The 12,814-nt window shown below is 45.9% G+C and overlaps 1 protein-coding gene across 2 annotated transcripts in view; it reads left to right on the top strand.

Annotated features, from left to right (window-relative positions):
- CLIP3 (CAP-Gly domain containing linker protein 3) overlaps positions 1-12,814 on the top strand; it is a 39,181-nt gene that overhangs the window by 4,492 nt on the left and 21,875 nt on the right. Inside the window, exon 2 of one of the 2 annotated variants that reach the window (XM_081869151.1) lies at positions 1,219-1,376. In XM_081869151.1, coding sequence (XP_081725277.1) covers positions 1,241-1,376 — 136 coding nt within the window. In that variant the 5' untranslated portion in view covers positions 1,219-1,240. Of the gene's footprint in view, positions 1-1,215; positions 1,377-12,814 lie in introns of both variants that reach the window. The other variant, XM_081869150.1, reaches the window with a different exon arrangement.

The raw sequence follows: 12,814 nt of genomic DNA, 5'->3' as shown, positions 1-12,814 counted from the left end.
TTATTACTTACAAATGATACTATTTTAAAATACACTATCTTCTACTTCTAACCCTACAGCCTATATCCACTTCCAAAGCTATTCTAAGATTTAAATATTCTCTACGACTATCTAAAGGGATGCGGGTGGCGCTGTGGTCTAAACCAGACTTCCTCAACCTCAGCCCTCCAGATGTTTTGAGACTACAATTCCCATCATCCCTGACCACTGGTCTTGCTAGCTAGGAATCATGGGAGTTGTAGGCCAAAAACATCTGGAGGGCCGAGGTTGAGGAAGCCTGGTCTAAACCACAGAGCCTAGGACTTGCCGATAAGAAGGGCAGCGGTTTGAATCCCCGCGACAGGGTGAGCTCCCGTTGCTCGGTCCCTGCTCCTGCCAACCTAGCGGTTCGAAAGCACGTCAAAGTGCAAGTAGATCAATAGGTACCACTCCGGTGGGAAGGTAAACGGCGTTTCCGTGTGCTGCTCTGGTTCGCCAGAAGCAGCTTAGCCATGCTGGCCACATGACCCGGAAGCTGTACGCCGGCTCCCTTGGCCAGTAAAGCGAGATGAGAGCCACAACCCCAGAGTCGGCCACGACTGGATCTAACGGTCAGGGGTCCCTTTATTTTTACCCTTTACCTTTACGACTATCTAAAAGCCAAGTTTGTAATAATAATAATAATAATAATAATAATAATAATAATAATAATAATAATTTATTATTTATACCCCACCCATCTGGCTGGGTTTCCCCAGCCACTCTGGGCGGCTTCCAAAAGAATATTAAAATACTGTGATACATCAAACATTAGAAGCTTCCCTAAACAGGGCTGCCTTCAGATGTCTTCTAAAAGTCTGGTAGTTGTTCTTCTCTTTGACATCTGGTGGGAGGGCGTTCCACAGGGCAGGTGCCACTACCGAGAAGGCCCTCTGCCTGGTTCCCTGTGACTTGGCTTCTTGCAGGGAGGGAACTGCCAGAAGGCCCTTGGAGCTGGACCTCAGTGTCCGGGCAGAACGATGGGGGTGGAGACGCTCTTTCAGGTATACTGGACCAAGGCCGTTTAGGGCTTTAAAGGTCAGCACCAACACTTTGAATTGTGCTCAGAAACGTACTGGAAACGTACTTGTACAGCCTGAACATCACAAGGTTGGCCTAAGATAGATCCATATATCTCAAAGTTTCAAATTCTGCTGTTCAGCTCCATTCCTATTCTCCGCTGCTTCTCCTCTTTAGCAGAGGGGGAAAACTTCCAGGAACCATGACCAAAGACGACTCGACAGACCTCCCTTCGGAGGAGGACCACCAGCCGCTGGAATTCCAGAGCCCTGTCTTGGAGCGGAGGAAGAAAGCGATGGTCCACCCTTCTGCCCCAGCCCCACTCCCCAAAGATTATGGTGAGTCCATTCCTTGAATTCCATCATTTGCCTTGAATTCCATCGTTCCAAAGCTGGAAAGATGCACAAAGTCTGTGCATATTCTGATAAGGCAGGAGGTGGGCCGTCAGTGGGTCACAAATTAAGTGGTTGCATGGGATCAGGGCCAGATTTAGGTTTGATGCGGCCCTCAGCTCCTGAAGCTAACGGGGCCCTTGATATGTCCAGCTGAGCTTTGTCCACAACAAATGGTTGCTGTTTTTTGTGTTGAATATATGCTAGATGGTCATTGATGGACCTCATAGGTATCTCAAGCCATTTGCACATCACAAAAGATGTATTTTATCAAAGTAATTGTTGAACTGAAATACAGTTAAGAACAGTGGCGTAGCGTGGGTTGTCAGCACCCGGGGCAAGGCAAGTAATTTGCGCCCCCTAACCCATGTATTTGCGCCCCCTAACCCATGGATTTGCGCCCCCTAACCCGTGGATTTGCGCCCCCTAACCCTAACCCCCAGATGTTGCGCCCGGTGCGGCCGGCCCCCCCTGCACCCCCCACGCTACGCCACTGGTTAAGAAGAAGTATATTAATAGTGAAATACAGTGAAGAAGAAGTATATTAATAGTGGAATAATTATTAAGCTCTAACTTAAAATGGTTTTTGATTCATAAGAAAATAATGCAAACACATCTGCATTTGGCAAGAACAAAAGTTCCCTTAGAAGCACAGTTTACAAAGACTTATCATCTAGTCTCTAGAAACTTGCTAGAACATGAAATAACAAGAGGTGTAAATATATGATGCAAACTACTAATAGTGATAAATAACAGAATGTCGGCACCCTATATATAGAAAGGAGCAAAGCAGTGATATTTTAGGGAGCAGGCGAGCAGGCGGGGCCCATGACTTACATCACAGGAGCCTACCAAACACAAAACACTGTTGCTGTATGTAGGTTTTATTTTATTTGGTTTTTTTCTTATATTTTGGAAATGTACATCCAGGGGTTTTTTTCCTTTACATTTTTTTGGGGGGCCCCAAGAGAGTGGGGCCCTAAGCTAGAGCTTGTTTAGCTTGTACGTAAATCGGACACTACATGGGATGCTTCAAAGCAATTTCTTCCGCTGTGCTCAGGGCTCCAGGTGCTTTGCATGTAGAGGAAACAAGGTTGTTGGGGGGTAGCGCCCGAATGCAGTGCAGCTGCTTTGCATGCAGAAGGCCTCAGGCTGACTCTCGGGCATCTCCATCAAGTAATATCAGGTGGGGGGGTAAGGAAGACCCCTCTCTGCCCGAAACTCCGAAAAGCCACAGCCAGGGAGAGGAGGCAGTACTAAAGCAGATGATAGTCATAGAATCATAGAATCATAGAGTTGGAAGAGACCACCAGGGCCATCGAGTCCAACCCCCTGCCAAGCAGGAAACACCATCAGAGCACTCTGACATATGGCTGTCAAGCCTCTGCTTAAAGACCTCCAAAGAAGGAGACTCCACCACACTCCTTGGCAGCAAATTCCACTGTCGAACAGCTCTTACTGTCAGGAAGTTCTTCCTAATGTTTAGGTGGAATCTTCTTTCTTGTAGTTTGGAACCATTGCTCCGTGTCCGCTTCTCTGGAGCAGCAGAAAACAACCTTTCTCCCTCCTCTATGTGACATCCTTTTATATATTTGAACATGGCTATCATATCCCCCCTTAACCTCCTCTTCTCCAGGCTAAACATGCCCAGCTCCCTTAGCCGTTCCTCATAAGGCATCGTTTCCAGGCCTTGGACCATTTTGGTTGCCCTCCTCTGGACACGTTCCAGTTTGTCAGTGTCCTTCTTGAACTGTGGTGCCCAGAACTGGGCACAGTACTCCAGGTGAGGTCTGACCAGAGCAGAATACAGTGGCACTATTCCTTCCCTTGATCTAGATGCTATACTCCTATTGATGCAGCCCAGAATTGCATTGGCTTTTTTAGCTGCCGCGTCACACTGTTGGCTCATGTCAAGTTTGTGGTCAACCAAGACTCCTAGATCCTTTTCACATGTACTGCTCTCAAGCCAGGTGTCACCCATCTTGTATTTGTGCCTCTCATTTTTTTTGCCTAAGTGCAATACTTTACATTTCTCCCTGTTAAATAGTTAAATAGTCTGACCCGATAAAAAGCAGCTGCATATGTTTTGTATAAAGAAATGCACAGTTTTGCGACCTGTGTAGATGAAGCAGATTTGCATCTGTTTCCTAAGTTTGCATAGTTTATTGTTTTCCTGTGCAAGGATAAAGGAGCAGTGCAGGACGCCATCTCACATGGGGAGAGAACAGCAAAGACCTGATGAAGAGAGCACAGCAGAGGTTATATTTTCTGAGAATCTTCCGGAAAAACAATCTCTCAAAGGACCTGTTGATGGCATTTTACCATTGTACTTTGGAGAGTGTATTAACTTATGGTCTGTGTGTGTGGTTTGGGAGCCGCACGGTCAGGGGAAAAACAATGCTGTCCAGGGTTGTAAAGACTGCGGAGAGAATAATTGGGTGCACTCTTCCCACCTTGGATCAAATCTATGCTGCCAGGTGCCATAAGAAAGCGGCAGAGATAGCACAGGATAGTACGCACCCCGGAAATGATCTCTTTCAGCTTCTGCCTTCTGGAAGAAGGTCCAGGGTTATAAAGACTAGGACCAGCCGCCTGAGAAACAGTTTCTACGCTAATGCAATTCTGGTTCTAAACGCAGCACAAGGGGTCTCTATAGTATAGTGTATTTTAAAATGGGGTTTCAGAGTTTTAGGGGGTTTTGAATGTTTTATGTAGTTTTTATGTAGTTTTATGTAGTTTTATGTAGTTTTTCAATTTCATTGTTCTGCAAGGGACAATGACAATAAAGATATCGTAATCCCTCTCTCGAAACGCTTTTCCGTCTTTGGAAAGTTTGTTACATTCCTTTAAACAAGGGGTGGCTAACTTGTGCCCCCGTCCCCTGCCCAAATGTAGAGGCAGGCCACCCACCTCCTAATAATAATAATAATAATAATAATAATAATAATAATAATAATAAAGCCTGACAATTGGCCATGTTGGATGGAGTTGATGGGAGTTCACAGATTATGTACTGTTATGTACTGAGTTGAATAGGATCCAAAATGCAGCAGTCTGATTGGTCCTAGAACAATAGGATCCAGAATGCAGCAGTCTGATTGGTCCACAGGAGCCACCCAATCCAGCTCCAGGTGGAAGTGAATCCACAACCTGATTGGCCTACAGGAGAATCTCGGAATTGTAGTGGGGCCCATTGTGTAAATAATGTATATAAGGCAGACATTCTGGGGGAACTTCCATTCCTCCTCACCACTATGAGCTGAATAAAGAGCATGAAATCCACTCTCGACTCCGAGTATATTTCACCATCCGTCCTTTTTAATCCCTCTCTTTTAATCTGCAAGGGTTAAAAATTGCTTTTAAAAAAAGAAAGAAATGAAAGCAGTGATTATGGAGGCGTGAATTTTTCCTTCCCCTCATCCTATCATATAAATAATAAATCACAATAATCGTCATGGATAGAATAACCAGAAATACAAACCTGCTTTCTCCCAGAGACCAGGCCTCTTTTTTCGTGATAAGGAAAGTGAGGGACAGCACTCACTTCAATGCAACGTCGTATTAACCTCCTTGCCAACAAATCAAAAATGAATGTTCACGAAATGGCCAACGGCGTCTAATCTCTCTGAAAATAAATCAGGGTGAATGCTGATTGAACGGGTCGTCTGGAAGGGCTCCAGGACACTGTGCTGCAACCTGTTGAGATGGGGGTGGTGGGGGGGAAAGATTTATCAGGATATTATTTTTAGCCACCCTTGTCAAGTTCAAAAGTGCAGGGCCCTAGATTGTTGTTTACAATTTTTGTTTGCTTGCCTGCTAAAAGTTGGTTAAAAGGAAACCGAGGGCAAAACAAAGCAGGAGAGAACAAAGAGTGTTCTTATGGTGTAAGTCCTGGGCCCCGCCTGCTCGCCTGCTCCCCAAAATATCCCTGCTTTGCTCCTTTCTATATATAGGATGCCGAGCATGGACTGGTTGCAGAGCAACATGTGCAAATGGCTTGAGATACCTATTCAGTCCATAAATTACCATCTAGCATCTATTCAACACAAAAAACAGCGGCAATTTGTTGTGGACAAAGAACAGCTGGACATATCAAGGGCCCCATTACCTTCAGGAGCTGAGGGCCGCATCAAACCTAAATCCGGCCCTGTCCCCCACAAATTGAAAGCAATAATCTGTTGTTCCTGTATGGAGGTCGGGGTCTAAGCTGTGCAAATCAGCTGTTTGTCCTGTTTCTAGATGAGAGGGTGGCCCCCCAAATGGTTTCCTGGAACGCTAGACCCTAAAACCAGCCCTGGCGTGTTAGCAAAGAACATCATGGCACGTGCTTGGGGCAGGTGTGTGTGGCGGGTTCTGAGGCCGAACCCCGGTGAGAAGCAAATAATTCAAAGATTTGGGGACGGCCAGATACAAATACACAGCAGTTGTGGGGTGCACAGTTTGGCCTGGTTCCTCTGACGCCTGCCGGACCTCAGCTCAAAACATGCTTTTTTTGTATTCTGTTTTTGGCGCTGCCCGTGGAGAAAAGCCATAAAAACGAGCGAGTTGAGGAGGTCTGGGGCGAGGGAGAGGAGAAGGGGAATTGGAAGCCCAGAGCACGATCGAGGGCTCCTTCAGTCCAGCAGAGGCTGAGAAAGGGACAAGGGAGCAGTTGTGGAGGCTTTTTGGAGGTTGCCCTGGAGACGGCAAGGGCCATTGTGGCTTTCCTCTTGACTGCAAGGGAGGAGAACAAGAGACAGTTCAAATGTGACACAGAGGCAGGTCCAGCGCCGGATTTACGTACAGTATAAGCTAAACAAGCTATAGGCCCCACTCTCTTGGGGGGCCCCCCAAAAATTAAAGGAAAAGTGGATGTACATTTCCAAAATATAAGAAACAAAACAAATAAAATAAAACCTACATACAGCAACAGTGTTTTGTGTTGTGTTGGCTCCTAGGATATAATAATAATAATAATAATAATAATAATAATAATAATAATAATAATAATTGTTGTTGTTGTTGTTGTTGTTGTTGTTGTTGTTTATTTGTACCCCACCCATCTGGCTGGGTTTCCCCAGCCATTCTGGGCGGCTTCCAACAAAGATTAAAAATACAATGAAATGTCACACATTAAAAACTTCCATAAACAGGGCTGCCTTCAGATGTCTTCTAAAAGTTTGGTAGTTATTTTTCTCTTTGACACCTGGTAGGAGGGCGTTCCACAGGGCGGGAGCCACCACTGAGAAGGCCCTCTGCCTGGTTCCCTGTAACTTTGCTTCTCGCAGTGAGGGAACTGCCAGAAGGCCCTCGGCGCTGGACCTCAGTGTCCGGGCAGAACGGTGGAGGTGGAGACGCTCCTTCAGGTATATAGTTGTAGTTTCCGGGTCACCTCCAAAGGTAGCCCCACGTAGAGCGCACGGCAGTAGTCCAAGCGAGAGATAACCAGAGCATGCACCACTCTGTAAGTCATGGGCCCCGCCTGCTTGCCTGCTCACTCAAATATCCCTGGTTTGCTCCTTTCTATATATAGGGTGCCAACATTCTGCATGGACTGCTTGCATGGCAACATGTGCCAATGGCTTGAGATACCTATTAGGCCCATAAATTACCATATAGCATATATTCAACGCAAAAAATAGTGACACTTTGTTGTGGACAACGGACAGCTGGACGTATAAAGGGCCCCATTACCTTCAGGAGCTGAGGGCCACATCAAACCTAAATCCGGCCCTGGGCAGGTCCCTCGCAATACTTTGCACCCATGCAAAGCCCTCGCTGACCCTCTTAGCCACCCGAATTGTCCCGGTTGATTGATGGGTTGAATTTGCATCGTCCCGAAGGAGCCCAGGGTGACAAGTCCCTCAGATGCAAAAACTAAGCAGTTAAAACACGGTAAATGTAATTACAGTGGAAAACATCTAAAAGCAATTACAGCTAGAAAATGTTGTTTAAAACATTATTTTATCCTGCCAGGGCTCTCAGGAGCAGAATTCTTCAGCCGCCAAAATGCCTGAATAAACAGGAATGTTTTCAAGTTAATAATGACAGAGTGCCTTCCGTCAGCTTCGGCCTCATTCTGGACAGGGATAGCTGAACATCTGCCGTTTATGCTCTGGTAACATCTAGGATAGATTACTGCAGCATATTAGACGTGGCCTGTCTCTGAAGATGGTTTGGAAACTTCAGCGGGTGCAGAAATTGGTGGGCAGGTTGATCACCGGGGCAAGAAGGTCTGAACATATTTCACCCATCCTAGCCTGACTGCAGGGGCTGCCAATTAATTTCCAGGCCCCATTAACAGTGCTGGTTTTGATCTATAAAGCCTTAAAACGGCTCAGGACGGCAACACCTCAATAACTGTCTCCCCCCAATATGTCTCCCCCATATGAACCAGTCCCGACCTTGTGATTGCAATCTGAGGCCTTTCTTCAGGAGGTCCGAAGTGCAGAAACATGAGGACAGGACCTTTTTTGTGGTGGCTCCCCGTTTGTGGAATGCTCTCCTATTGAAAGTGCTCCTGTCAGGGGCCAGGTGAAATCACTGCTCTTCTCCTGGGCCTTAAACAACCTCTGGCCTTTTAAACTGTGTTTGCGTGTTATGGTTTCCTTTGTTATTTTGTTACTTTTTATACTGCACACTGCCCTGCGATCCTTGGATGGAGGTATATAAATTTAGCGACAGAGACAGGCACACCTTGCTAGGGAGGGCATGCCACAACCAGGGAGCCACCACTGAAAAGCCCCTGTCATGAGGCAGCGGCAACCAGGAGACCCCCAAAGGCACCACCACTGCCAGGGCCTCACCTGCTGTGGGTATTAAGAAGGCAATCTTTGGGTCTCGAGCAATTTAGGACTTTATTTGCTAGCATCAATACTGTGGATTTGGCCCAGTGGGTCACTAGCAGCCAGTCCCTACAGACATGGTTAGGGCTGCAGCCGCAACCAACTAAATCTTCAGTTTGATTAAGGGACAGAATCCATATGTAATCAGGGAAGGCATATTTTAATCAATGGGGCTGCAAATCAGCTTCACAGTTTTGGGGAGTTTGTATTTAAATTATTTGGTTCTGAGGTGTTATTGTCCTAGGAAATACACACACACACACATATATGAGGCCTTGTTTTCTAACACTGTGTATCATAGCTTTTGTTGATTAAACCGTAAATTATCCTGTGCTCCAGTACTGAAGGAAGAGTTCCCTTTGAGGAAACTGCTTTATCGAGTTTGGGAATAGTGTGCTGATTAAATTGAATTGGTTAATCAGCAAAGGGGCAGGTGATTAATAGACTGCAATGCATTCATCCGGTCAAGAAAGGCCTTGATGAAAATTGGACCTGCTCTTCTCCTGCAGTGAGCTTAGCACAAAGGAACGCCCCGGCAGGTTGAATTTATAGTTGGTTTATCATACAGAGATGAATTGCAGTGGTGGCCAAGGCCCTCCAGATTAACTGTGGGCTACCGATTCCCATCAGCCCCAGCCAATATCTCAGAAGCCCGCTCTGCCATAACGTGGAGGGGGGCTTTTAATTTAGCTGGCCCTGTTCTGTGAAATAGCGTTCCTGTTGAGGTGCCACAATAATTTATAATAAAAAAATTATTATTTATATCCCACCCATCTGGCTGAGTTTCCCAATCGAGTGTTAAAAACAATACAGCATCAAACATTAAAAGCTTCCCTAAACAGGGCTGCCTTCAGATGTCTTCTAAAAGTTTGGTAGTTATTTTTCTCTTTGACATCTGCTGGGAGGGCGTTCCACAGGGCGGGCGCCACCACCAAGAAGGCCCTCTGCCAGGTTCCCTGTAACTTGGATTCTCGCTGGACCTCAGTTTCCAGGCAGAATGATTGGGGTGGAGACGCCCCTTCAGGTATCCTGGACCGAGGCCGTTTAGGGCTTTAAAGGTCAGCACCAACACTTTGAATTGTGCGCGGAAACGTCTTGGGAGCCGATGTAGGTCTTTCAGGACCGGTGTTATGTGGTCCTGGCAGCCGCTCCCAGTCACCAGTCTGGCAGCCGCATTCTGGATTAGTTGTATTTTCTGGGTCACCTTCAAAGGTAGCCCCATGGAGAGCACATTGCAGTAGTCCAAGCAGGAGATAATCAGAGCATGCACCACTCTGGCAAGACAGTCTGTGGGCAGGGAGGGCCTCATCCTGCGTACCAGATGGAGCTGGTGGACAGTTGCCCTGGACACAGAATGGACCTGCGCCTCCATGGACAGCCGTGAGTCCAGAATGACTCCCAGGCTGCGCACCTGGTCCTTCAGGGGCACAGTTGCCCCATTCAGGACCAGGGAGTCCCCCACACCAGCCCGCCCCCTGTCCCCCAAGAACAGTCCTTCTTTCTTGTCAGGATTCAGCCTCAATCCGTTAGCCGCCATCCATCCTCCAACCGCCTCCAGACACTCACACAGGACCTTCACCGCCTTCACTGGTTATATTATGACAGGCCCCAACTATCTGCACTTTGCCAGAAGAACTCAAGATACTTTTGATCTGCAAAGCTTCCCTAGCTAGATCAATGGGTCTTGGCCCTATCTATTTTGTATTGTTTTAGTTTGGTTTTTTTGTTTGTTTAAATGTCTTGCCTTTGGGGGGGGGGCGTTCCCATAACTATTTATTCACTTTCCAATGAAAACAAACAAAAACATCTACAACAATTTTTTTAAACCATAATTTTGATTGACTTCCCTCCCTTCCCCCTCTTGGTTTCCTTGTTTAATACCTTTTCCACGCACGTTCTTAAAACCTTATAGTCTTACTGTTTCGATTTGAAATCATCTTATTACAAGTGACATGTAGAGGTTTTCCTAGTGTGAGGAGAATCTGTTCCAGGGTCCAAGCTTAGTACGTAACACCAAAATTACTCCTCGACTCTGAGTGTATTTCAGAATCCATACACAAAGCTTATGAAAAATATGCAGTCGTTTATCCCCTGAGATGAAAAAGAAAATAAAAAAAGAAAATGCCAAAGTCCTTTCTTTCTTGGGTTTCAAATTAAATAATTTCTCCTGCATAGTTCAATAGTTTATTTTACCAATCTTCTTTGGCGGGGGCTTCTTGCTTCTATAAGGACGGGCTGGTCTTGGCTTCTTGGGTATGGGAACAAAATCTTTTGTTCAACAAGTCCATCAAAGCTTGTACATCTCAGTGTCATAACTTCAGTTTTTTTAACAACAGTCATTTTCCACATTCCTTTCCAATCTTTGTATATCTTCTCCCAGGCCTTTTAAATAATTTTACTTTGCCACCACATATAATAACCTCCCACCATGTTTCCTTCCTATCACGGTCAAAGCCTCCCAGATCCTTTCACCCCAAATCTCTATTTCTTTCTCCTTTTTTTGTGTTTTTAACTGCTTTTTGCAGCTTTGATTGTACATCGCCTTGAGACGACTGTGCAGAATTGATAAACTTGCAATAAGATTGATACCCGGTTGGCTCCCTTCGGCTCCAAGCCCAGTGAATACCCAAAGTCTTTCAATATGCACATAATAAGGAACTGGACTCGGCTGACATTGGCAGAGAGAGCCAAACTGGCAGATGACCTGTTTCTAAAATAACATTGCTTTGGTGGTGACTCAGGAATACAAGCAGAAGTGATGAGTCACTGAATGTAGTGATGTGCAGAATCTCTCCTTGCAGGCTGCTGTTCCCATAAATTGACTGTGCATAAATAAGAAACTTTTTTTCCTTTTCCTTTTTTTGTCTGAGAGAAGGTGAGAGGGAGAGAGGCACAACTTTTAGTTATTAAAAAACTGGGATCAGTGTCTTTTTTTTGGGATGGGAGGAGAGACAGGATAACAGGATTTTATTTGTGAAATACACGCCTTTATGATTATGCTTGTAGTACAAGCTTAGGAAAGATTTGAAAGAGCAGATTGTGGGCTCTTTAATTCTACAGAAGCTTAGTAGTGAATATAATGTGGTTATTTAGTTAAAAAAAAAATGGCTTAAGAAAGTACGAAAGTGGAGGAACTAGAACATGCTTCCTTAACCTCCAGATGTTTTGAGACTACAATTCCCATCATCCCTGACCACTGGTCCTGCTAGCTAGGGATCATGGGAGTTGTAGGCCAAAAACATCTGGAGGGCTGAAGTTGAGGAAGCCTGAACTAGAACATCAGGCCTGCCAGTTCTATGAAGATAAGAACATAAGAGGGGTCTGGATCAGGCCAATGGCCCATCTAGTCCAGCATCCTGTTCTCACAAGGGCCACCCAGAAACCCAGGCATAGGCAAACTCCAGCCCTCCAGATGTTTGGGACTACAGTTCCTATCATCCCTAACCACTGGTCCTGTTAGCTAGGGATGGTGGGAGTTGTAGTCCCAAAAATCTGGCGGGCCGGAGTTTGCCTATGCCTGCACATACCCATAGGGGAATCCCGCAAGCACAATCTGAGCACAAGACCTTTTCCCCTCCTGCAGTTTCCAGCAAGTGGTGTTCATAGAATGGTAAAGTTGAAAGGGACCTTGAGGCACATCTGGTTGGGTCCGTAAGGGTGAGGCGATCTTTTCATAGAATCATAGAATCCTAGAGTTGGAAGAGACCACCAGGGCCATCGAGTCCAACCCCCTGCCAAGCAGGAAACACCATCAGAGCACTCCTGACATATGGTTGTCAAGCCTCTGCTTAAAGACCTCCAAAGAAGGAGACTCCACCACACTCCTTGGCAGCAAATTCCACTGTCAAACAGCTCTTACTGTCAGGAAGTTCTTCCTAATGTTTAGGTGGAATCTTTTTTCTTGTAGTTTGGAACCATTGCTCCGTGTCCGCTTCTCTGGAGCAGCAGAAAACAACCTTTCTCCCTCCTCTATGTGACATCCTTTTATATATTTGAACATGGCGATCATATCACCCCTTAACCTCCTCTTCTCCAGGCTAAACATGCCCAGCTCCCTTAGCCGTTCCTCATAAGGCATCGTTTCCAGGCCTTTGACCATTTTGGTTGCCCTCCTCTGGACACGTTCCAGTTTGTCCGTGTCCTTCTTGAACTGTGGTGCCCAGAACTGGACACAGTACTCCAGGTGAGGTCTGACCAGAGCAGAATACAGTGGCACTATTACTTCCCTTGATCTAGATGCAATACTCCTATTGATGCAGCCCAGAATTGCATTGGCTTTTTTAGCTGCCGCGTCACACTGTTGGCTCATGTCAAGTTTGTGGTCAACCAAGACTCCTAGATCCTTTTCACATGTACTGCTCTCAAGCCAGGTGTCACCCATCTTGTATTTGTGCCTCTCATTTTTTTTTTTTGCCCAAGTCCAATACTTTACATTTCTCCCTATTAAAATTCATCTTGTTTGTTTTGGCCCAGTTCTCTAATCTGTCAAGGTCGTTTTGAAGTGTGATCCTGTCCTCTGGGGTGTTAGCCACCCCTCCCAGTTTGGTGTCATCTGCAAAT

The sequence above is a fragment of the Podarcis erhardii genome (assembly GCF_964252035.2).
Source record: "Podarcis erhardii genome assembly, chromosome: 7".
In the NCBI taxonomy this organism is placed as follows: Eukaryota; Metazoa; Chordata; class Lepidosauria; order Squamata; family Lacertidae; genus Podarcis; species Podarcis erhardii.
The sequence above is the reverse complement of the archived record's forward strand: the minus strand, read 5'-3'. Positions and strand labels throughout refer to the sequence as shown.